Source organism: Alexandromys fortis, unplaced genomic scaffold (assembly GCF_014885135.2).
Source record: "Alexandromys fortis isolate MF-2015 unplaced genomic scaffold, M_Fortis_MF-2015_v1.1 scaffold_10, whole genome shotgun sequence".
Taxonomy (NCBI): Eukaryota; Metazoa; Chordata; class Mammalia; order Rodentia; family Cricetidae; genus Alexandromys; species Alexandromys fortis.
In genome coordinates, this window is record NW_026067895.1 from 5,876,178 (window position 1) to 5,902,396 (window position 26,219).

A 26,219-nucleotide genomic window follows, 5' to 3' on the forward strand; every position below is an offset into this window, starting at 1 on the left:
TTTTGTTTCCACAGGAGAAGAAAAATTGTGGATACCATCAAAATTAATAAAGTTTCAATTTGAAGAGGAGAAACCTCTTGGAAAGGAGAAATGACAACTCATCCACAATGATGATATTCATACAGGTAGGTGGTAAGAAAAACATATAGAATGGGGGCAGGGTTCTGTTCTTATCTCCACAGGAAAACACTCATCTTTGAAAAATTCAAGGGACCCTGGATATTTGGATACTGACAGATGGAAAAATACCTGCCCAATAGGAAATATCAAGAAAACTGAATGGGTTGTGAAAGTAAAATATATTAAAATATATTTCTAAATTTATAGAGCTAGTTTTGAAGTTGGACTCTGGCTCAGTCCCTCTCCAATTCCAAGCCTGTTAGTAAGAGAAAAACGCAGAGTTTCTGGAGTTTCTGTCTCATGTCAAGAGCCATGATATGGGACAGAAAGAAATATGAGTTTAGAAAACATCTTTGCTTTTCTTCATATCTATCATAGTTTTCATTGAATATATCTATCATGCCTTTCATTGAATATATATATGTATGTCTATATGATTAATGTTTAAGGTTTTCACAATGAACAAGGGTTTTTTCCTGAAGTGACATTTGAAGTTTCCAGGAAGAAGATGGGGCCCCACAACAACAACTCTACCTGGTTGATATGATGTCATGATACTGATAGCACTACTACAAGACCTGTTTTGGGTACCAGCTGCACAAGACGATCCCAACTTGGTTAGCTGAAATGGTGCACATCTTGTACAACATTCTGGCCAGACCTCCACAAAATACTCAGAGACTATTTGCAATTTTAAAAGACATTGATCTTGAAATTTAACCATCATTTTACTTTCACAGGATCCCCCAGAAAGAACATTGCCCCCATGACAGCTGGAAGTAATTCTAGAGGACAACGTCCCCTCTCCCAGTAAAGTTTGCCCCTGGGTTTAGGGACATCATTTAGGGGTTGGGAGGTTGGGGGAGGAATTTTATAAGCTCAGGGACCATTTTGAAAAAAAAAAAAAAGAGGGATGATGGGATAATAGATTTATAATTGTGAGTTACTGTTTTTAGACAAATATATTGGTATCGATTCTTGTTGTATATTGATACAAAGTTAAATTATATTGACTATTGTATGCATGTATGTTTCTACCTCTGTTTAAAACTTTTTTATGTATTGACATATATTGTATTGATATATATATATATTGTATATACTTACCATATTGCAGTGTACATTTCTACCTCTGATTAAGATATTATATAATGTTTGTGTATTGATATATATTTACCATATTGCAGTGTATATTTTTACAGTGTTTATATTTGGAGGTCATTATCCTCATTTGTTACACAGTTGTTTATTGTCTTAGTCTTTAAGTTAGATAGATATTGAGAATTATATAGATTAATAGTCATCTAAGTTTGTTATTCATAATTAGACTAATCAGGTTCTTTAGATATATAGAGATTATACTCAGTATAGTTAGATAATCTTCAACCTCTTCAAAGAGCTGTAGAAAATGGCCTTTAATCTAACTCAGAGTTTCTTGATAGTGAGACGCAATTGGTCCTGGCAGCACCAATCTATTCCCGAGAGAATGTTGAGCACCCAAGACACTCCACCTGGAGCCTTTCTTTTGGGCAGAACTGGCCTTGGGGCAAAGAAATGCCCATAACTTAACCACTGACAGAGATACAGAGCATGCATCAATGGATAAAACAGGACTGTCATATCCTGCCAAGACAGGGTAAGATAGTTTTGAAAAGTTGCCTGCCTTTGAAAATGGTATGTCAGTTATGTTAGGCCTTAGCCAAAGTTGGTTGCTTCAACGCTGCAAACGTGACTTTGGGTGATTGCCCAGGTAGCTAGTTGTCTCTGTGATTTGTTGCATGTTTTGGAAGTTGTTTTACTGAACTTCCTAATTACCCAGGTAACATTATTTCCCTTCTCAGATCTTCGATAGGGTTGAAGACTATATAAATGTAGTTACTTTTCTCTCATGACTTGGCCAAGTTATTTATTATACAAATCACCCTCTTTGGGACCTTACCAGTGGGACAGAACCCAGGGGCCCCTCCCCAACTCCCTGGCATTTCTGGACAGCCAGCAGGGAGTGTTCCTTCTGCTGGGCTTTCCCTCAACTCACCGTGGCCCCAAGCCCACCTTGGGGTCGGGAAGAAGAAGGAGAAGAACTCCAGCTCAAAGACACAGAAAATGTATTCAATAAAATTATAGAAGAAACCTTTCCCAACCTAAAGAAGGATATTCCTATGAAGGTACAAGAAGCCTCTTGGGACAGGCTGTCTCCAGAGCTCAGGCTATGCTTCTCCTTTCTTTGTAATTATGTAGATCATCTGAGAAGAGGTGTCAATTCCAAGCTAGGGACAGAGCTGTGGATGTGAATTTAGTCCTGCTACCCCAGAAACAGAATGCTAATGAACTTCCCCCTCAGTTTACCTTGGGGAATAAAGGGTGTTTGAATAGTAAATGTGGGTGATCCTAAGGATTTGAATGGACCCTGAGACTCCCTTCCAATAGTTGTGCACACTGTGTCTCAATTATCCCCACATCCTCACCGGGATCCAGAGAGAGAAATAGTTTATGTTGTTGGGGTATCCGAAACTGACATCTACTCCATGAAAGTTCAGCATGCACAGAGACTACTGAACTCCTCAGAATATTATTGCCTGGTCCTCTAATTAATGTAACCGCTAGGCTAACACCCCTGCTACGAGCTTCTTAGATAATGTGACCAGTGTGACAAGCATAAGAAAAGACCACAAAACCTCACTATCAATAACAGCACTGGACAAGAAGTTATTTCAAGATACTCATTGTATTTTGGTGGAAACATTAGCAATGAGAAAGCAATTGATGAGAAAACTGTCTCTGAAGTTAGCTAATAACTGGGCATTTGTAAAGGAAAGGTCTACTCAGACATGACTAGTGAAGACTTTCAACTGGGCATCTGAAGTTCAATAGCCACTGAAATACAAAAGATATGTTAAACCATATATAGTATTTGCAAAAAATATCAGAAGCAACAATGAAGTGCTTTAAATCACCCCCAAAAAGGTTGGTTCGAGTGGTATGGAGCTGGAATAATAGGAAGGGACTTTTTGAGAGACACATTTATTGAGAGAGTTTGAAGGGAGACCTGGAAGAAATCACTAAGAAAATTTGACTAGTGTTTCCTGCAATACATTTCTCCTGTGGTTGTCTAGCATCTGTCTCTGCCCTGACATCAGCTTAGGGTTAAGGTTAGGGTTAGGGTTAGAATAGGGGAAATGCTGGGCAGAGTCCCTAAAAGTAAAAACATAGAGTCCTGGTGTTATGTGAAGGTCACACTTTTAAGGCTATGTATAAGAAAGGGAAGGCTGACATGGCATGCTATTGCCTTGGCTGTGTTAGCAAAATCCTTCCCACTGCTATACCCTAAAGATGAATATTTATTTTCTCTACTTTCTAAAGGTTAAAGGTAAATGGAAAATTATTTTTGTCATGTTTGTAAAACTCCCTTATCAAGTTGTAGACCAAGAATATTAATTTTTAGAGCTTCTCTTATCTCCACCGGTCTTTTTCCCATGTGTATTTCCTATTGTTTAATATATATTTTGAAAGGCATCTGTTGCACAATATTAAAACCTACTTACATGACTTTGTTTTAAATTTGATTATTTCATTTTAAACGGGAACTGAACACAGCGTCTAACACATATCAAACAAGTCATTTATCTCTCATCGTATTTGTAATTTCTTTCCCTCTTTAAATTTCTGTGTTTGAGAAAATGGTTCTGTTCATTATCATGATGGATGGGGAAAATGCATGGGACAGTGCTCATTAGCATAGTTATGCTAGATCCATTCAATTAAAGAAGAGAGACTGGTATTATAACTGCAATAGGACAAAAGTTCTGGCATACAAGAATTATACATGTTACAGAGTTTATTGATGTTATAAAACCCTCGGCACTAGAAGTATCTGAAGAACAAAGAAAAGTATCATCAAGAGAACTCAAAGTGCTCAAGGCAAGACCACAATAATACAAACCCTCTGAGAACTTTCACAACCACGAACTACTTCTTGCTTTTCTTCCCCAGACTAAAGAATGAAATATATGCTCAGCCAACTGGTACATGATGGAGGTGTGGGTTATCAAAGAAAGGCAAAAGAAGAAAACATCATTCTTGATTGTACCAGTTAATCATTTTTGTATCACAGAAGCTCCCATCTGATCATGACCAATAGTGGCCTCAAAGTAAATTCTGAAACATTCCAAAGTTTTAATCATTATTGTTGACGTGTCCTTGATATGATTAATGGAACGTCCAGTGACTCAGGACCAGGCAATGTAAAGCAGAAAGTTCTTGTTTAATCCTGTAATGACTTATTTATACAAGAAAGATTTAATTTTTAAATGATCAAACTGCTTCTGGATTTTGTCTTATTCCATGCTCAGCCTTCTCTGTGATATGAGAAATGATCTTATGGAGTACATTGCCCCAGTATTCATGTCTGTTGGCTGACATATTTATACATGGTTCAAACACATCTTCTAAAAATATAGATACTCTTTGGGTTTAAGAAAATGCAGTCCACCTCTATATATGAATATTTTTCATTCTCAGTTACAAAGCATCTTTCAGGTTTTTGAGAGACTTCCTTTTCTCCAGCTTTCAAAATGGCAGTAATTTTGTTTTAAGTCTTAAAAGGCAGTCAAATTGCAAATCTTTGAAGTTAATGCAAGCTTAACAAAACTTGAAGTTGGAGTTTCAATAACTTCAGGAGCTGCTGACTTCATTCATTCTCACGTTGCTCTGTGTAGCATCTGTTAGAATGCTGCAATATCACTATCACACAGTGTCTATTATTTAGAAATAATAACCTCTTTTATTAGAAAATCTGAGCTTGTAAACTGTTTTTCTAAAGATTCCAAGTCATACATTTTAAGTCAGCAACATTGCCTCAATTTCCCTGACTGACAGACAACAGGTAGCTCTGCCAGAAATCTCCGGAAGAAGAGGAGCCTGAGTGACAAGAAAAGAACAGCGAAACCAACACACAGCCTATCCTGCCCTGGGGCTGGGAGATACTGTAGCAGATCTGCCATGGACACAGAAACCACGTCCAAGTCCGTTGTTTCATTTTCTAACATTTTCGCTCAAATTTCTGTCCCTCCTACAACATCAGCTGTGGCAAGCTAACACTGTTCCCTCCAGTTCACACCTCCGTCTGATGTGTGCTGTCTCTCTATCTCTGCCTTCTTTCCTTTCTCTTATCCCACATCCTTTCCTCTTAGTATTACAACTTCTAAAACCCGAAAATGAACCTTGTTTATGATACCTAGATATAGATCTTAACCCTTACTTTCAGCCTACTCTCAGCTAAGATGCCAATACATTAACTCTATCTTTTCCTTGGCCTCTCTTATTTTGACTCCCACATGTCTCTGTCTCCTATCCTTTCCATCTAACAAACTAATACTACTCAGAAGTCTTACCTTGATTGGTAACATCTTTTTGTTTTCCTTTCCACTCATTCCCACAATATCTAACATGGTAAAGACTGTCATCTATTCACAGTGCTATCAAGATCCCTTTACTCACTTATAAACTCAGTACTTCACAGGAAGCTTTTTTTTTTTTTTTTTTTTTGGCACAACCTGCCTCTTTGTTATCGCAGAGGGTTAACAGCTGGATAGTAACTTTTGGGGAAGACAATACTCAACTCACAGAAGTTAGCTATAGAAAACACCTGCTGGATGCAGATCTGGGGAGCTATAGCAGAGAGCGGGTTTGACTATGATCCTAACATACTGTACATATATATGAAATTTTCAAAGAATAAACATTTATTTTAAAAACTCAAGTTAAACAAAAATCATGTGAGATTGCCTTTATTAAGCTTCACATTTTAATTCCAACTAGGCATTCTAGAAAACATTTCACAACACTCAGAGGGGATAACCATAGGAAACAGAACAACTTGCTCTGTAGTCATTAGGCATACAAAGGGTCACGGAGGGAGAGAACTTAAATCACTACTGGTCCCCCATACCAAGGAAATATTCTAAACAAGTATCTAATTGGAAAGCACCTGATCATGACAGAGTCACAAGGAGCAGGTACCTAAATCCTTTTCATATGGAGTATGAATTGGGTCACATATTAGAAGGCTAGTGAATCTTTCAGATCAAGCTACATGTTTTCTATGTGTGACATTAATATGTCACATGTTTAAAAGTCAGTAAAGAAAGAGTTAAAGGAGAACACCACTCTACTGGTGACTATAGGAGATGTGTCCAATTGCTGAACGGTTTCTCCTCATTCTGCTGGCTTCTTTATGAGTTCTTCTGAGATATTTTCATTGCGACTGTCTTGAGCTCAGTGTATTCATAAATTCCATGCTCACCCCTAGAGAGGAAAGAAAATTGCATATAAACATGATTTTACACTGAAAATAATTTGGTACAAGTTTTTTTTGCTTATCTGAGTAAGAACAATATAAAATATTTATTGAATACAGAGTAGTTCATATACTTGCTAGCTGATTATTAGGTTTATGGCTAAACATAAATTCTCCAATGAAGAAAAATATTCTTAACTATGTCTTTTATTTGAAATAATTACGTGCTTGGCTTATTTTCAGATAAGATACCTGCTGTTTACATTACTTTATTTGGTCATATGATTAACTAGTACAAAATTCAATCTGATTATATTTTATTGGCCTAATAAATAAGGAGGACTTCACATCGCACTGTACACTGACTGAAAAACAGAATAAACCACCAGCTTCACTTGAGACTGCATTCACAATCTGCATTGTCACAGATGAAGATGACCCAGATCCTCCTCCATACGGGGTTCGGTTCTTCTGAAACTGTAGTTGTAACAGGAACTTTTAAATCTTGGCCAAACAACCCCTAATCATCATAGGTCAAATTTTTCTTTCTTTGTTTCTTTTTGTTTTCTTTTATTTTGCTTTTAGAATACTTGTATTTCCTTTTAAGGAGGAAGAAAACCAGCTTTTCAGATTTTAGTAGATATGGGTTTCGCTATTATCCAATGTTAACAATACACTTAAAAATTTCAAGTCAATCTCAAGTGATCAGAAGCTGAGTTGAGTCATGTGTAGATGTCACAGTAATTATTTGAGTTCTACCTGAGGCCAATTTTGAAAGTCATGATTTCTTTCCTTCTAGTGGATGGTTTAATTTATAAGGACTACACTCACCTGTGATCTGCATTGTTTGGATGCAATCACATTGCATGTATATAGGACTATTTCCAGGATCATGAAACCTATTCACACACAGGTTTGCACAGGAGCTGGTTTCTGATACTTCTCCACCTACTCTACTCCAGATTCAGTTTTTTATATAGACAATGTCTTATTCTCCTAAGCAATCAATAATGCCATATATTGGTAGTTTCTGTGAATAATTTAAACTTTTGGAACTAGCTCTTAAAAAAATCTCAAAAGCATGATTTTTAACATAATTAAATGGATTGACCCAGCTGTCAAAAGTCCATTAAAATATAGTGTTTTAATAAGTAGTTCATACCAAAGAGGCAGACAACTTAGTCCATAATTTTGACCAAGTTGCTTTTGCTTTACATTGTATTTAGGGTTACTAGGACACCGGAAACTCACAGAATTCTGTGTATTGTCACACTGAGGCTGACCTGAGTACCTTCCTCAGAATATATATATAATTTTAATGCAGACCTCAAGAACATCTACCTCCTTAAATTTCTTAGCTAAGAAAAGTCTATACATTACTGTCCCTGACTTCTAAGTCTTCTGTATACTAATCATCCCCTTGGTTCATCATCAAATGTTGATTCTGACTAAGCAGATCTGAATGTTCTCAGGTAAGCCTGCACATAGAAGTTCTGCTTCTCATGACAGACCACCCAATGCATAAAACAGTACGAAACTAAGCTATGTCTGCTTCACCCCTCGTGACAAGAGATGAGCCTTAATGAAGGTTGAGGGAAATATTTGCTAAGCTGATTTGACAAATACAATCAAGAAAATAAAAATTTATCTGAGTTCATTATTTGGGATTCTTTGGAAAACATGTTTTCAAATTCATTAATTCAGTTTTTCTGCCTTTGAAAATAACTCATACCTCCAGAAAAGAGTCATTCTAGGTAATTGTCTCAGTAATTCTCTGGGGATATTTTGCAGCAAATGCTTTATTTAACAGATGCATCATAGTTATTAGGTAGATTTCATCAGAAGCATATCAGCTTGAGATAAGTCAGCTTTAAGTTGTTCAAGAGGTATATTCAAATATCTTGAGTGTTTTGATATTTATTTTTATTCATCTCAATGTTACCAGTTTACCATTTTGCCTGCTTTCTGAAAATAGCTTCTATTTACATATACCATAGAAAATCCTAAAAACAGGCAACAATTTATTTACCAAGGTGGTGTACCTACCATGGCCCTGAATGGGTAGTAGGAGCTTAATTAAGTACAATCCATCTGCTGTTGCTTTTCTGCACTTAGAAAGTACTTCCAACATGTAAAAATCAATTTCATGCTAAATATAGGTGTAGTTTACCCCCAAAGAAGTGAAAACAGAACAGTTTCCTGGGAGCGGCAATTCTTATCACTAAATATGTATGCATTGTAATATAAAGTTTAGCTTACAGTTCTCGTCCATTTCCAGACATCTTGAATCCACCAAAAGGACACTGGACAGCCATAGTCAAATAGCAGTTCACCCTAAAACAAAGAAGATGTGGCTACTGTAAATAATACTTAACATATCCCATAATTTCTAAGCAGGAAATTTGAAAATTCAGCAATCTCCCAAAGAACGCCTTTGTTTTGATCAAGTATGATCACTGAGATTAAAAGCAGCACTATAATCTAGAATGCAGAAACCATCCATATATATTACCTAGAAATAAATGACAAAACTATGAGCATAAATTTGTGTCCATGTGTGTGTGCTCATGTCGCAAGCACACACATACTGTTAGTGTGAATCAACAGAGGGAAGAACAAATATGCCATAAAAGGAAGTGTTTGAGGCTGGGGTTGAACTATGTTCTTTAATGGCATATATGCATGAAGCTTTGGGGTAATCTTGAACTTTATACATTTAGCAGTCTAAAAATCAACTTTCTCAGCAATTATTATATGTGTCAATACTTTTTTCATTTGTTTCATTCATTGATAAATAGACAGTTTAAACAGAAGTGGTGGCAGGAATTGGTCCCACTTATCAGTCTGGTAACCAGTTTTTAGAAATATTTTGAAGATGTTTCTAACAAACACACAGTAAAAAGTGTGACTATAACTAAAGAGAAGGTTATAGTAAATAAAGGTGATGGGAGAGGGCAATTGGAGGGCAGTTCTGCAGGCTGTGAACAATTATTTTAATATGAGTGCAGAGATAATAATGTTCTATATTTGATAGAGTTGCTATTGACCTCTGAGATGTGATTGACAGCAAATGTAGAATATGAACATAAATGAGTTAGTAATGCTGAATTTACTAGGACTTTTATTTCCTTTAAGAGACTTTGGTGGAAATGCCATGATAAGAAAAAAACAGGCTTTTAATGATGATTGTATATTAAGATTTAAAGCATTTTTAACACGTTTCATTAAGGAAAAGACCTACATTCAGAGTAAACCCCAAAGATAGGGTGATTAAGATATCTGATGTTCAACCGCATCCCTCATTTGGTTGTTCACATAAATTTTTCATTCATCTAATTTATGTGCATGATTGTGTATATATGAATGTGTGTGTGTGTGTGTGTGTGTGTGTGTGTGTGTGTGTGTTTAAGCATTCATGGGGAAGATACATGGAGGCCGAAGAAGAGATGAAGGTAAAGTGTTCTTTTTTTCGTTTTTATCAATTCCTCTACTATCTTTCAGGCCCACCAATTTTGCTACATTGCCTGGCCATTGAAGTCCAGGAATTCTTCTGTCTCAGAGTCCAGTGATAAACTTCCAAGCACAGGCCACCATATCTGGCTTTTACTTGGAAGCTAGAATGAAATTCAGTTTCTTACTCTTGCACACCAAGTACAATCCTTGCTAAGCCATCTCTCTAGTCCCATGTTACATGTACTTAAGCTCTCAATGATACAGGCTTCATGCTTCTCTGAAACTCAGTGGATCATAAGTGTTTCAGTTTGAGGGTTTTTTCAGTCTATGGTTTATTCACATTGACTGTACTGGTTGAAAATCCATATTTGAAAATACAAATCTTGAAATACCCCAGAATACAAACTGTCTTAACCTTTTGTTGGCATATTTCACAGCATTTGGATTGGTCATTTTAGTGTGAAGCTGTCTAAACTCACACTAAATATACACATGTGGAGAAGGATGTTTTAGAGCATATAGCTCTCACTCTGCTAATTATTGTATGCTCTTGATAAGTTTATAAATCTCAGCAAGATTTTATCACAGATAAGATTTGGGATGACAAAGAGTAGTTGTTGAGTAAGATAAAATGATGAGTGTAAGAAATACATTACAATTTTGAGTCAATAGTAACGAGATGACGACTCTCACTTTGATAGGAGGAAAAGGTATTTTAAGTGAACAGGAGGATCAAGAATGGCCTCGCTTGTCCCTTAGGATGCTTTTCAGTGCCTTGTTTTCTTTACCTGGACTAGGTGAGAGAATGAAAATAGCTTGCACTGTTTCCAGGACTGAGGGAAGGGAGGCTTGATGAGGAAAAAGTTGCTGAAGAAACAGTCCATAGGAAGGAGATGATGGGCAAAAACTAGTTTGAGAGGCACAGCCTGAGAATTTGTATTAAAGTTAAATTACAAAAATCAAAGAACAGGCTAAGTCAAAAGCTGTAGAAAGGGCTGGAAAGGTAGCTCAGTGTTAACAGTCCTTGCTGCTCTTACAGAGGACTTGAACTGGGTCCCAGTACTGTGGATTACAAGTAACTGTCTGACTCCAGTTCCAACAGATTGGATACCCTCTTCTGGCTTCTGCATGCACCAGGCACTCACATGCTGCACAGACATATATGAAATCAAAATACAAATGCACATATATTAATTTAAAAAACAATTAAAAAATAATTAAATACCACTAAGTCTATGGACATAGACCTGCGATCCCAGCCTCTCAGAAGTGTTTTGCAGGAGGATGAGAAGTGGGCCACAGAGTGAGTTCAGGGCCAGACTGAGAAACTGAGCTCTTATCTTGTATTAAACAGTAAAAAGCAGACTAGGATGGAGCTCACAAGTAGAGCATATGCTCAGCTAATGTAACACCACTGGTCGATTTCAAATATGGTAAATGATAGTAATAGCAATAATGTCTAGTGCATATAAGGTACTAATATACATTATCTAATGTATAGTTGATTATAATAGAATTTTACTTTTATCTTCCACTTTATATAGCAGAGTACGAAGTACCCTAGCATTATCTAATAATACATATATTATATAAATCAAAGAGCCATAAAATGGTCAATATTCTACATAAGTAACTTGCAAAGCTGAAAGATGATAATTTGTTTTTATTTTTTATTTATAGAAACTATCTTTCTAGCAGGTCAGGTAATTTCTAGGAAAGTTCAAGACTAGTGGACGTCAACTCAGCCTGCCTATTTGGCTGATACAGGAAGGGCACAGCTTACTTCAGATGCACTTACCACACTACCCCGGCCTGCAGAGCAGAGGAAACAGTGATGGCCTTATCCAGGTCTTTTGTGAAGACTCCAGCGGCCAGGCCATAGGAGGTATTGTTCGCTCTCTTGATGACATCGTCTATAGATTTAAACTTCATGATTTGTTGCACTGGTCCAAATATCTACACAGAAGTGACACAAACACAGGTTTACACTATACACACTGCATATGCTTTAAATACACTTCCTGTGCTTTCTTAGAAGCCATTCTCCATGGACTAAGGAGTTGTCTCTCTCTTCAGACCTATGTGTAAGGATAAAAACAGCCTTTCCACTGAACTTGGAAACATTATCTGATCATGTGTTTCTTTCTTTTCTATAGAGCAGACAGCAGTCATCATGGTACTGTTTATTCTTACACGATGTGACTGAGCTTCTCAAAATGTAAGGGCCGAACAACAAATCAGGAAATGCCTGATTTCCTTGGAAATGTTTTAAATCCTAAGCCTAGTTTTCTTCAAGATCCTGCCCAAGACAAGAAAACAAAAAAATCAATGCTTTGCTCTGAGTGGAACAGACAATGATTGAGAGCAGTGTTTATGCCTTGAACACTGATGTGTCACAGGTTTAAATATCATCCATTTTATTATATTTGGATACTTTTGTAATTATAAAAAATAGTTAAAATAACACAAAATTTTTACCGAGATTCTACTAGTCACCCAACCATATACAGAATTACCAAAAAGTATAAAAGGATTTATTGCTGGAAGCCTAACTCCGGATCCTATACTAACCAAACCCTCTGGCGGTGGCTCAAGTTACAGGACAGGGAAAGCGAGTCACAATTTGTCTAATCCAGGATAAGTCAGTATTTCATTTCTACTGGAATCTAGTTTGTAAAACCCACACACAACTCACTCTGTACCTCATCCCCCCTCCAAGGTAATAGGAAACACCTGGATTTTTACATGGACACAAAACTACTATATTTTGGTAAGGTATTTATCAAAATTAAATAAAAGTCTTTTCTGAATGCTAGTCCAATTTCCTGGGAAATGTGGGCATGGGTTGGCAAAAACCCTCAAGCCTCAAATATTTTCCTGGTTCCAAGTCAATTTGAGTGCCATGGGGCAGTTAGAAACCACTCCCTGAAGGGTAGGGGCAGACCCTGGGGCTCTGAGTTCTCTCATGACCCTATAACTGGGAAGCATAGCAATGTGAACTCTGTCAATGGGAAGCAGGTGGAGCAGGAAGACAGGAGTTTGCTCAGAGTTGCAGTAACTCAAGTGACTCAGTAAGGGCTCCAGCTCCTATTCTGAAGCAGCAAATGAGATATTCCAGTGAGCATAAGAGCACAACAAATGTTTCCTTGAAGGAAGATTATTTTCTGCTTTATTGTCCTTTGTAGAAATGTTAACCAAAATCTATAAGAGCAATAGGTCTGATCAATGAAGAATTGACTGATAAGTGCAGAAATACAAATGCAGTTGAGTATTGAATTGATGGAGATGCCCTAAGTGTGTTGCATGATCTACATACATTTGATTTTTTTTCTTTATTTCACCTCCCAGCAAAGCAGGATAGTACCCCTTTCTCTTTATTTGTTTACATTATGGAGGTAAAGAAAATAACCTCTCAGATCCTCTGCCATATCAGGGACATGTGTATAGATACATTGAATGTTGAAATTATGAATGAATGTTTTGAGTCACTGTATTTTCCTATTTTAATGTAGTACTTGACACTTTCATCATCTGAGGCAAGTGCTCATATCTCTGCATATATTAAAAGCCCTCATACTTGTGAAGAATATTAGCTACCGTTTTAATCACAAACTAGTTCCTCTTAATTTTATGTTGAATATCTGGGTACCATCTTTATTGATGCTACCTAGATTGTGCCTCCCAGGACTCATCTTCACTTCCCTTACTTAACCAGTCCACTCTGTCTCTCTTGGTTGACTATTTTATGTGGATAATATAGATAATTCAGTGGGTGCTGTTCTGTGCCTGGCAAATGTAGCACAATTTGTCCACACTTATTCCTATTTTTACAAAGGACAGGGTCATTTCCCATTCCTTTAAGGCTGTAAATTAAGCACCTACAAAAGCTGCTGTGGACTTTGTTCTGGGTTTGATATTAACTATTTGTAGTCCATTGCACTCCTCACTAATTAGTCTTCATCACAAATTACTTTAGACTTTATCATCAAGCATTTCAGGGGAAAGCTACCCAAGAAGCTGAGGGTTTTAGAAGAACATACAGGTTATGCACAGAAGAATGTGACAATACCGGAAATAGAAACAGGTAGGACCATTACCTCCTCTTTGGCAATGCGCATCTCATCGGTAACATTGGAGAACACTGTGGGCTGAACAAAGAAGCCTTTGTTCCCCCAGCGTCCACCACCACACTCCAGTTTGGCTCCTTCTTTCTTCCCACTCTCAATGAGATCAAGTATTTTATCATGTTGTTCCTTGTCGATCTAATTGAAAGAAATCACAAGAAAAAGAGTGACAATAAAGATTACATATTACAAATGAAAACTTCAAAGTGCCTGGATATTCATAAGAAAGGCAGTGTTTCAGAATAGGTGACAGATCATCTAATGGCATTTTTTGTGTTGTTGGACTCTCCCAGTCTCCTCAGTCTTGTGAGGATCAGAAGTGATCCATGGCATACCTTCTAACTGCACTTATTTCAGTTTCAACAATAAGGCAGAGTAAATGCTAACCACTATAAGTTATATTTTAGAAACTTTGGCACAGAATATGGTACCATGCTGCTATGAAATCTCTTATGCACATCACTTAAATGGATATTCCCCAAAGAAAACCTCTTTACTTCTAGCCTATTGTAGAATTGTAACTGGCTTTCTTGGACTCCCATTCCCCAAATCATTACATGGAGACATTTTATTAGTTATGAATGCTCAGCCTTAGTATAGGCTTGTTCCACTAGCTCTTATAACTTGTATTAACCAGTTTCTCTTCATTTACATTTTGCCTCAGAACTGTTTACATTTCTTGCATTCCGTATATTCTACTTCCCTCTTCCCCCATGTCAGACTGCTGACTGACTGCCTTATTGGTCATAAGCATTTCCCTCTTTTTCTCCCTCATTCTGAAAATTAACTTGATCATGTCCTCAAAGCTCACTATTTATTAGTTCTTGTTTCAAGTTTATTTCCCAAATTAAAGTGTTTCCCTCTCTTTTACCAGAGAACATATCTGGTGACAGTCTAATTCTTGAATATCTGCTAAAGAAAGAGGCTGAAGGCACCTGTTTGCTGGGAATTTTACAAGAGCAATGGAGTTTAACAGAATAGAACTTTACATTCAAATGCTTTGGTACTGACAATGGCTCCTGCAGTCAGTAGCTTGAGCATCAGATTATACTTAAAAGATCTTTCATGGATGGACCCTTTGGTAGAGGTAAATGAGGGGTGAGTTAAATCCGTAGAAAAGACTGAAGAATATTATTTCAATGTCTTAAGGACAATAGCAGAAAAATTGGCAAAACTTAGGAACATGCTCAGTATGGTTTGTTCAGTATGAGTTCGGCTAGTGATGACCTTGTCCTTTTTTAGCAATCTATGAGCCCATTTAATAATGCTTGTGTGTAGCAGATGCCTTTATTGCTTCACGGGCCAGTCTAGAAAATTCAATGGTCTCAAAATATATACTTCTTTGAATACACAAATTCTCTAATTTCTTAGATTTGATGTGTTAAAATCAGGTAATTCCAAGAAACACAAACATTATCTATGGAAAGCCCATGCTTGACAACTGTAGTCCAACAAGACCTTTCAGAGCAAATGTTAAAATATATTAATTCAATTGATACAGTACAACCCTACACGGTGTCTTAGGCACCATTGTGAAACAGGGGCCAGAAGTTTATAAGAGTTCTTATAAGAGAAAACCAGTATTTCTGCTGTGAGAGGGTCTCTTCTATATATGATGGGGAAACTACACTCCTGAAATCTCAAAAATATGTTCACCTAAACAAAACCCATAGAGTGATGAAAGCAATTGACAAGTCAGCATGTGTTGTGTGATAATTTGTTTGTGTTCTAACAAATAAAGCTTGCTTGGACTCAGAAGGTGGAGCTGTCCACTAGTTAACGAGAAAAGTGCGATGCGCTGTGCAGAGAGGAGACAGGAAGTGATAAGGCACGGTGGAGACAGGATCTCTCCTCTTTTTGTCAGATGAACAGAAGAGGCAGGAAAGCAACAGTGACTGATATGCTCATTCTCTGATCCTTCAGCTTTTTACCCCAATATCTGACTCCTTGTTTTTATTGGCAGGAAAAAATAGATATTCACTTCATCTGGTATCTAACGTGGGGTCATGAAATCATAAAATATCCACTTACACCTGGCTTTGCAGCCAACACAGCTCTCAGAGTCAACTGACTTTTCCTCTCTCATGCCAAGCCTTCTGAGTGAGTCAGGGGTTTTTCCCTTATAGTTCTCCCTACAGTGATAGCCATAGGCACTTGGGCCCAAATGCTACCAGAGTTAGGCTCTCCCTACTGGCCAGCTTAGGCTTCAGGTAACTCCCACCACGTGTCCTCCTTATGCACCCCTGTGTGTATTTTTCAGACAACCAGCTTCCTCTCCCCCATGCGTTGTGGGCTTCCTCTGGACGCCCTCCTTGGGGTGCTGCCACACTAGGTAGCTGCCTTGACACCCACTCTGGCTTCTACTGTTGTTGAACTGCCACACACTCTCAGCTCACATCTACATGCTAGCGGTTGCAGCTGTCCTTGGCTAGTCTCTGAACTGTCTCTTCTCCTCTCAGATGTGCTGGCTACACAGCTACACAGCGGCAGCCAGCCCCACACACCACTGTCTTCACTAGCACATTTGGAGAGACAATTGGAAGTTGTTATAGGTGGTAACTAGTTTAAGAGAGAGGGTGAAAGAGACACACACACACACACACACACACAGAGATTTCCCACATTAAAAAAAAGGGGAAACTATGTTATGCTGGAGAGAGTTAGGTGTATGTATGATTCTACAATGGATGGTTTAAAATGGAACAATTAATTAACTTAGCTGGGATTTTTGCAATGTCAATTCTAAACATTATCCATTTGATAATTCTTTCTTTAGCCCTAAAAAGTTGGTTGATGTGAGTGCCAAGACACAGGCCTTAGAAAGAGTTGCTAGAGAAAACAATGCCATTTTGACTGTTAACTTACAAGTCTTAAAAAATATTAAGACAAAGATAGAGCAATTTAAAGGAGAATCAACCTCAGCATTACATTATAAAATTAGAGAGGAACAATAGCCCAAGGTTATCAACCCACCTTAATTTATCCAGTCACCTTACAGCAACAGCTGCCAAATGTCAGGTATTCCCATGTCTATGTAAGAGCTAACCAGATTCCTATGCCAATGTTAGAATTGGGTAGATTTAGGGAAGCTATGTTCTCATATTGTATACAGTGCAAAGCTGATGTTAAATTCATGATCAAGTAGTAAGAGAACTGTCCCACAAGACAGGAAAACTTGATTAACACAGTATTGGAGCCTGGTATTCAACTGCAGTGGAGACCCTGATAGAAAGATGAGGCTTGAACCATTGAACAATGAAGTAGGGCTAGAGGTATTGAAATTTCCCAAGACCAACTTCTTGGAGACGGTGGCTATGCTAATGTACAAGACAGTCTCTAAGATGACCATACCCTTGCCCTATACTGTGCAGCAGTTTTGAATGCTTGGGATAAAATTAAATAAGTCAGAATGCAAACTGAGTAATTTACTAAAGTTACACAGGGCCCTTCTTTCTATGCTTAATTCCAACCATAGCTCCTAGAATGTTTCTAGCAAGAAAGAAAAAAAGATGGCCAAGACAAAACAGATTGATCTTTGCTGTTTGAAGTTAGATTCATTAAATCACCAGATCAAGATATCAGCTACCAATGGGCATGAGCAAGAAGTTATTCTTACTTAACCAAAAGGAGATAAAAAATTATTAGTTTTACATCCAAAACATTTGCCTTTCTAATGTTTACTCACCTGAGGACCTTGATTTATTCCTGCATTCAGAGGATTTCCAAGAACGTATTTCTTAGCCCTCTCAACACTCCTTTTCACAAACTCATCGTAAATTGACTCCTCAACAAAAAGTCTGGATGCTGCTATACAAATCTGTCCCTGATGGAAGAACACTCCTTGGTGTGCAAACTCAACAGCATTGTCCACTGCAAAGGAAACATTCACAGTAGAGAAAGAATGATTTCTAAAGGATACATACACATACACGCCATATTTTTCAGATGCAACATGGTGATAGGAAAAATGATGCATCATCTGATGAGACATAGATTCAACACATTATACTGCACGGAAGCCATGAAAAAATAGACCTCTTGATCCTTTATTTACCATGAAAATAATAACAGCAAAGGAACTCTGACAAGATAGTGCCTGTTATGACTTCTGAAGAACGTACATTTGATTAGACGATAAAATATCATTGTAAATAATTTTACAACTACTTCCAGTTTATAATTCTTTAGTCAATTATGTTCCTTTTCGGTGTCAGCTTTTAACTAATAGGAGAAAACTGAATTATCTATTGCCTTTAGTAATTTCAAATATTATTGAACACTTTTCTCAATAAAAAAGTTGTCTTTCTAAAAGTGACATTCAAACAACTAAAACTCAGTACATCAGAACAATTCACCCTTCCACACCAACTCCAGAGAAAATACTTCTAAAACTTAACTAAAGCCTTAATCACACAAGCAAAGTAAACTCATAGTTTAGATGGTTCAATGTGCCTAGAGTTTTATATTAGAATATCTTTAATTTTATACAAAAAGATGTGGATTTTTTGAGGTGTGTGTATATATGCTTTAATTTTATAAATGAAAACTACTCAGTTCATGATTGGAGAACCTAGGTGTGAAACGTTGACCTAACAGTTTGAATGCTTTCAGAATCACCACAGACTCTTGTCAATTCCTTTTTACTTTGAATTTACTTTACTCCAGGTGACTGTGATATCATCAGACATCAGGAGGAAGAAGGTAAGATACTAGCAAGAGACTTGTACTCACAGTCAGCATCTGCAAACACAATGCAAGGACTCTTTCCCCCCAGCTCCAGGGTGACCCTCTTCAGATTGCTTTTCCCTGCAGCTTCTTTGATTAATTTGCCAACCTAAAATCAAACATCGCAGAGGAGGAGGGTTAGTTTGTTGTTGTGTGGATATGTTGTTTTAATACTTTCCATGTATAGGACATTTGCACAACCATTTAATTTTATTTGAAGACACAAGACATTGTTCATGGGCAGATATGAAAGCAGACTTTATGTGTGGACAGGTAAAAGATTATTTTCATTTTTGTCAGAACGTCCTCTTTGGATTTGATCATAAATACCCCCCAACTACCTCATGTATTGACTTCTCATCATTTTAGTGACATTCAGAGAATTCTGTCCAGTCAAAATAGTAGTCTGTTCATCATCTAAATGTCAACCCTCTTCCTCTTTTTTTTATACCCTCCCGGCCTGGACTGCCTCCAGGTTGGTCCTTTATTTGGGATCAGCTCTTGGCACAGATTCTCTTTTTGAGCCTTGTTCTAATGAGAAGAAAAAATGATTCTGTTCTCCTGGTCTCATAATGCTCATAAAGATGTTTCTGAGTCAGCCTCAAATGATGTCATGTCTATCTGTGTAAATCTCATAAATACCCAGTCACTACCTAATTCCCACTTGTTGATCACAGTATTCTCAGTCATTATTGCACTCTCTTCCTCCTCTCTCTCTCTCTCTCTCTCTCTCTCTCTCTCTCTCTCTCTCTTTTTTTCTTCATCCCTCTATCTCCCCTCCAACTCTTCCCCTTCTCAAACACATGTTGCCTTTCACAAAAAAGAAACTGGATCTGAGCTCTTTGGTCCTACTACACTTAGCTGGAATCCCACCATTCTCGTTTCTTCTTTAATTCTAGTTGCTTCTTGGAAGAAAAATACCTTGCTTTTGCTTTATTTTATTTTTCTGTGGATTCTGTCCTGTCTAGTGCATTATCTATGATTATTTTTGGTTTTGACTTCTGTACCCTGTTTTGATTACTATTGATTCTTCATTATATACATCGAGAGCTCAATAAGCTAAGCTAAGCTAAGATGGTCTACTTTTTTCCCCTTGAGACAACCTTTGTATTTTGTTTCTTTTATTGACTGGCTTTCTATCTCACCAGAACAATAAGGTAATTGTTTTTAAGTCTAGGTGTGTACATACAGATGGCTAACAAGAAGTAGCCTTGAATTTTCACAGAAAACAGAAAATGATTTTTAGCCTACAATTTCATTTCTTTGTACCTTCAAGAAAGACAAAACAGAACTTGTAAGGCTGTGGTGTGATAATGTGTTCATCATACTGTTTCATTGCCATGCAGGGCAAATGTAGCCAGTGCCCGCCACCACTAAAAATGACTGTGTTTTCCTTCATGGCTGGATGTCTATTTTAAATGAATGTAATAAGAGTTTCGCTAGAATGGGTCCCGTTGTTGTTATCACCCTGAGAGACACTGTCTCTGCCTCTTACACAATTGCCAGTATTTTTAAAGAAACAAGCACAATGAGTTTGAGTAGGACTAATGCTATTTTCGTTCACTCTGGTGTCCTAAAGCATGTTGCTAAGATGTCATTATTCAGTATTAAACAAGCAGTTGTACATCTTTTTGTGGCTAACACAGAATAAGAGTCTTCAAGACTAACCAGGCAAGGGTGAAAGACAAGCTATGCGGCAAGGACATTCATGCCCATGATTACATCTTAGACAATGAGAACACAGATGGGAAGGCCTTTAGTTCATGATTCCCTCAGACCTAAAGATGCTAGCATCCTGCCAGTACAGAATCAATGGGAGTCAGGGTCATATCAAAAAGCCAAGGCAGTCTCTTTATTTCACCAATGAAAGCAACACATAGAAAGAAGACCCTTCTACATCAGTTATGGCTGGTTCCCATTCTTCAACTTTTATCTATTCAGGTGTAGCAAGGCACACAGAAATCTAAGGCTCTCCAGATAGAAACACAGAAGAAATTGCAATGTGTCACCCTCTCAGTGTGTACTGTGTAGACAGCATTCCACACAGGAGCTAGAGGTGAGACTCTACCATTTACTTTTCTTAATCTAGAAGCAGTAGTTACATTGACGCATACAAATCACTGTGGCCTAACTTGTATTTCCTACCATACACTTAACTAATCATCTGACTGCCTCAAAGGCTATATTTCCCCTAAGTGATTCACTACAAATCATTTACTGTAATCTTTCAGACACACAACAGCATTTTCTTACTATTCAAAATTTCTAAAGAAAGTATTGACTGCAAGACAGCTTCAGAGAGCATATTTCTGCTTGTTAAAGAGGAGATATTCTGAAAATGGCTCTACCTCTGTTGATCCCGTGAAGGCCACTTTGTCGATGTCCATGTGTGAGGAGATGGCTGCCCCTGCAGTTGGTCCATAACCAGGGACAACATTCACCACACCAGGAGGAAATCCTGCCTGCAAGTTAAGAAGCAAGCAGTTAATAAATCAAGAACTTAATTCATAAAAAAGCTGAGTGGAAAACTGGAGCTATTTCTTTATGCTCACTGTGGGGGTTCTTCTCTTAAGAAAATGTACCAAAGTGCATCTGTCCTTTATTCATTATTGTCTTTAATTTCTTATCCACATAAAAATATCTCTAAATGTGGTAATCCCTTAGGACACTATGTTCTATGGGCAAATCTGTCCCCATTGGTGTATTAATTGTTTCTCATTTGCTAAGATAAAACATTAACTAAAACAATATTGGGAATGAAGAAATCTATCTGGTTCATAGGTTATGTCTATTGTTGAGGGAAGCCAAGGTAGGAACCTGGAATCAGGAACTAAAGCACAGATCATGGAAAATTATATGCACTGCCTTATTTTCTCTGGCTGATTCAGTGACCTCTCTTATGCAGTTAGGCCAACCTGCCTAGGGATAGCACTGTCCATAGTGGGCTGGGACATACTACATCAATCTGCCATCAAGGAAAAACCCCACAGTCCAATCTGAGGAAGACAATTTCTCAGATGAGGTACCCTATTCCTAGGTTTGTCAAGTTGACAACAAACTTGCCACAACTGATCACTCCAATGATCAACTGTGTCAAATTTATAAAAGGAACTCAAATAGATAGAATATCAGAGTGTATGTTAACTTACCTACACAGAAAGACAGATTTTACAGTCACCACCATCAAAACTAGAAACATATTGAAACAGCAGGTATATTGGCTAAGAAGCCTCCAACCTTTAAAGTTATTAAAACTAAAATAACTTCAAAGAAGTTTACAGAAGCAACCAGGCAAGTTATAAGCTAGATAATGAAGATAAAGCTCAGTATTTCACCATTTGAAAAAAAATGCTACATTTCCTAATTAACTTACATTCATGAGATTTGAACAATGTAAGTGACCCTTTACAGGGTGACTGGCTATGAGCCTCTATCATTATTTAGAAAGACACACATTTTCACTGACAAAAGTTGCAGCCTGTAGTTCTGCTGCTTTCATCTGTACAACTGAACAGGATCAGAGTGTGATTAAGAAAGTTCATAGTGATGAGACTGAGGCTGTAGGTGAATGGGGTCCCTGAATTCGCCAGCACATTTAGACTCCGGAGACTTACCTCTTTTACTAAAGATGCCATATGAAGAGCAGTGAGAGGGGTTTGTTCTGCTGGTTTGACAATCACTGTGTTCCCACAGGCAAGGGCAGGGCCTATCTTCCAAGTTAACATGATCAACGGACCATTCCACTAGTAAGAAAAATTGAACAATGGATTCTTTGTATCGCTCAAAGCTACATTTGTTACTGATGCTTGCTACCCTGATAAAAGTTGACTAATATTTTAAAACTTGTGTATAATTATATAGTTTATTTTACTCAAGTTTACAAAAGAAACTACAAAATGATAAAAAGCTTAAAACAAACTATGTAGGAGAAGGGAAGAGGAAAGAGCTACCAAATGCAATCAAGTCATGTTATTTTGAACTATTATTTTACAAGAAAAATGCTACTTCATGGCTTCACATATAGTTAAGCATGTTGTAATTTACTTATGTTTTAAAAGTGTGAAATCCTCTTCCTCTTTCTTTCCTGGAAGGCACTTATGATATTTTATCCAATATAATAATTCAGAAAAATCCACATCCAGGAGATTTTGTGTGTACGTGTGCTAGGGAGTGAACCCAGGGATGTACACATATTGAATGTGTTCTTCACACCAGTGAGTTAGATTCAGTCCAGAAAAAAAAATTGTTAAAGTTTACACAAAGAGGAGTCAAATCCCCATTCTGAGGGTGAGTGTTTGAGTTCAGACCATCCCAGAAAACCCATTGGTCAGCAGTAAGAAATAAGATATGTAACTGCTTCTTCTCTATTTAAGGCATTCGCAACCCGGGAGTCCTGAAGACAATCCACTCTACTTTAGATGGATGTCTTAAGGATTAATCAAGAAATTCAGGGTTATGGCATAGCATACATCTGTGTATCATGTGTGAAGTCTAGTGTTTGATCCCCAGAAAAAAACAGGACAAAGGGGAAAAGTTAAAATTTACACTTTTCCAATAGTCCTAGCTGGTAGTGTGATGTAGACGTGTTTGAGTGTTTTTTAAGCCTTTGAAATACTAAACAGTTCCATGAATACACTGGTATGTTCATTCTTATTAGAGGAGAATGACTGTCATTTCAAAACCTTTGTGATACTTCATTGTGATTTAATTTAGCCTTTTAAACTATGTCAGCTGTATGTGGCCAGTGACCTGTGTTAATTTTTAAGAAAATCTGGTTTCAGCCAGAACATGATTTTTTTTGGAAGAAGAATATTGACTACCCAAATCTGCTACCTAAAGTTAAATATAGGCCACATACTTCCCCAGTTGTTATGGAGATTATTCATTCCACTGAAATAAAAAAAAATAATTCCAGGATTTGAACAGTCTTGCTTCAGTTACTGTCCACAGTGGGAAGTCTCAAGGAGGAGACAGCAGTGATGGGAGTTGTGTCCCATAGAAATGTTCAAACACAAATGAGTGATAAACCTTTGTCATATAGTTACAAATCATAGCTTATGGAACAAGAACAAAGCACAATTTCCGGAAAAAAATGTAATAAACTCTTAGGGCTTATTTTTCAATATTGGAACATCTTCAAAGTGTAAAGCATTATATTGAGGAGTTTCTGGACAAGATAGCTCACATACAAGAAGCAAATTTATCAGAATGAGTGATTCAGGTAGTCACGCTTATTGAATTTACTTCACACATAACTATCACATAAGCTTCACTTGTGTGGGAATGGGCTTCAAATCAAATGGAATCACAGCTCTCTTCCCCCATCAGAGTCATGAAGTAAAACTTACGGGGATGATTTGGCCACACACCCCAATAGGCTCACGTCTTGTATAAGTAAAAATATCTCCATCTGAAAAACAGAGCAAACACACCATCCAATAAAGGCAAATGCAGGATCCACTCAGACAGGGTGATGTTCGATTGGTAGGAGAGGAGGTTCACAGTGACTAGCAAAAGGGAAATGAAACATCCTGTCTCCAAGGTTAATCACATAAGGAACAGAGTTCTCAATACCAATTTCATTCTAAAGACCAAGATACAGGAAAATAATTGAAAGGATCTGGGAAGATCCCATAGAATGTTAACTCCATTCTCTGTATCCCAAGACGGGTGCCTGCTTTGTCACTCTCATACACAGAGTGGTGCAGAAAAAACTGGGAGATGAAGTCCCCTCTGGATAAAGGCAGAACCATGTGCAAAAGTTCCCAGTACTCAAATGTCCCAGGAGCTCCAACTTTTAAACAGGTAAAATATTTAAAATAGTAAAACTTCTCCAAGAAGTAAGAAGTCTTTCTCTTAGAATTGTTATAGTTTTGGAGTTTCCTTTTTTTCTACCAAACATAAATGCAATCTATTATTCGATGAATGAAATATTTGAAATGAAATGTGGTTCTTATCTGTCTTGATTTGACTGACTTTTGTGCCTCACTATCAACACAAACCTAAATATATCTTGGAAGAGGAAACCTTAATTGAGAAAATACCCTGATGAGATTGCTCTATAGGCATGTGATTGCAACATTTTCTCAATTATTTTTTGATTTGGGATGGCCCAGCCCACTGTGAGTAATACCAAACCTTTGGCAGATGATCCTAGATTGTATAAGAAATCAGGCTGAACAAACCATAAAAAGTAACCCTATAGTATATTGTTTTTGTCCATGGCCTCTGCTTCAGTTACTGCCTCTAGGTTTCTGCCCTGAGTTTTTGCCCTTATTTCCCTCAGAAATAATATAGTGTAGAAATGCAAGTGAAAGAGACCGTTTTGTTCATAAGTTCTTTTGTTCATAGTGTTTTATCACAGCAAATACTCACTATGATGTGGTCCCATTTGGAGTTTTGCTGTTGTATGTTGTGTTCTGGCTTCCACAGGAACCTAATGCTAGCACACAACCACTTTCCCTGTCCAGATCTACAGGTAGTTTGAACAGCTTCCTCTATGTTTCCCAAGAGTAGAGTAAGAGCTACAAAATAGCCTGGTTCATAGTACTCGTGTTGTCTCATTCTATTCTTATATATTATAAGAGATATAAGAAGCTAATATATCTTATACTGTATCCAGTTTGAGTGGAAGTGCACATCAGTGGAAAAACTTGAAGTAGATTATTTGGGTTCCTGAAGTCATTGTAGATAGAGATGTGAAACTGCCTCTAACCCTTCCCAAACTGATTCTTATCTCGCATGAAATATTGGCTGTGTGTCTGTTCTGCTGCTTGCATACCCCACTAAGCAATACACCATACTTCCATGCAAATATTGTTAATCCTGCTGAATCAGAGTCTCATGTTGCTTGAAGCTGTTGGAACACATTGGTATATATTGGGTTGTTGAAGTATATTGTACTAAGTATACTGGGCACAAATCAGCACAGCTTACATTCTGGACATGCAAAGACTTGGGTAATAATATTACAGATGAAGTACAATTGTCATTATGGAAAAGGTACTCAATAAATAATTTCTGTGGCCAGTTTTGAAAACTTGGGACCCTAAGACATTGGACTCAAATTAGTAGGTGAGTCTATGAGAATGTTCTTACTTGAATTCTGTGTATACTATCCACAATGTTTACTCTTAATAAAACTTCTAGCACCAGAACTCGGTTGAGTCAATGTGACAAGTTAAGTAATTGTTTACCTAGTTGATGGACACATTTGTCAGGGAAAATTTGAAGGTATTCACTTCTGTAGGAACTGCCTCCACTTCTGCCATCACGCAGGTAGTTTCCCAAATGGACTTACCACTTGGTATTGTTTGGCCATGGATCTTGTCAGCCCAGCCTGCACAGTACTTTAATGTTTTTATGCTGATATCTAAATCCATCATGTATGCCTGGGGGAATACTTTCCCAGCATTCATTGATTCCATTGTCTGAAAAATAGGTAGTAGAATCAAAGTCTAAACATTCAATGATAAAAATTACATCAAGTATATAGAGTCAAT

The 26,219-nt window shown here is 37.4% G+C and overlaps 1 protein-coding gene across 1 annotated transcript in view; it reads right to left on the minus strand.

The window, feature by feature from the left end:
* Positions 1-5,892: 5,892 nt before the first annotated feature.
* The window catches only part of LOC126510784 (aldehyde dehydrogenase, cytosolic 1-like), a 32,929-nt gene continuing 12,602 nt past the window's right edge, over positions 5,893-26,219 (minus strand). The window contains exons 4-13 of the mRNA XM_050157494.1: positions 26,018-26,147; positions 24,066-24,127; positions 22,332-22,460; positions 21,066-21,179; positions 18,724-18,826; positions 17,678-17,862; positions 13,966-14,130; positions 11,667-11,824; positions 8,675-8,749; positions 5,893-6,423 (exon numbers count right to left, since the gene is read on the minus strand). Coding sequence (XP_050013451.1) covers positions 6,351-6,423; positions 8,675-8,749; positions 11,667-11,824; positions 13,966-14,130; positions 17,678-17,862; positions 18,724-18,826; positions 21,066-21,179; positions 22,332-22,460; positions 24,066-24,127; positions 26,018-26,147 — 1,194 coding nt within the window. The 3' untranslated portion in view covers positions 5,893-6,350. The remainder of the gene's footprint in view (positions 6,424-8,674; positions 8,750-11,666; positions 11,825-13,965; positions 14,131-17,677; positions 17,863-18,723; positions 18,827-21,065; positions 21,180-22,331; positions 22,461-24,065; positions 24,128-26,017; positions 26,148-26,219) is intronic.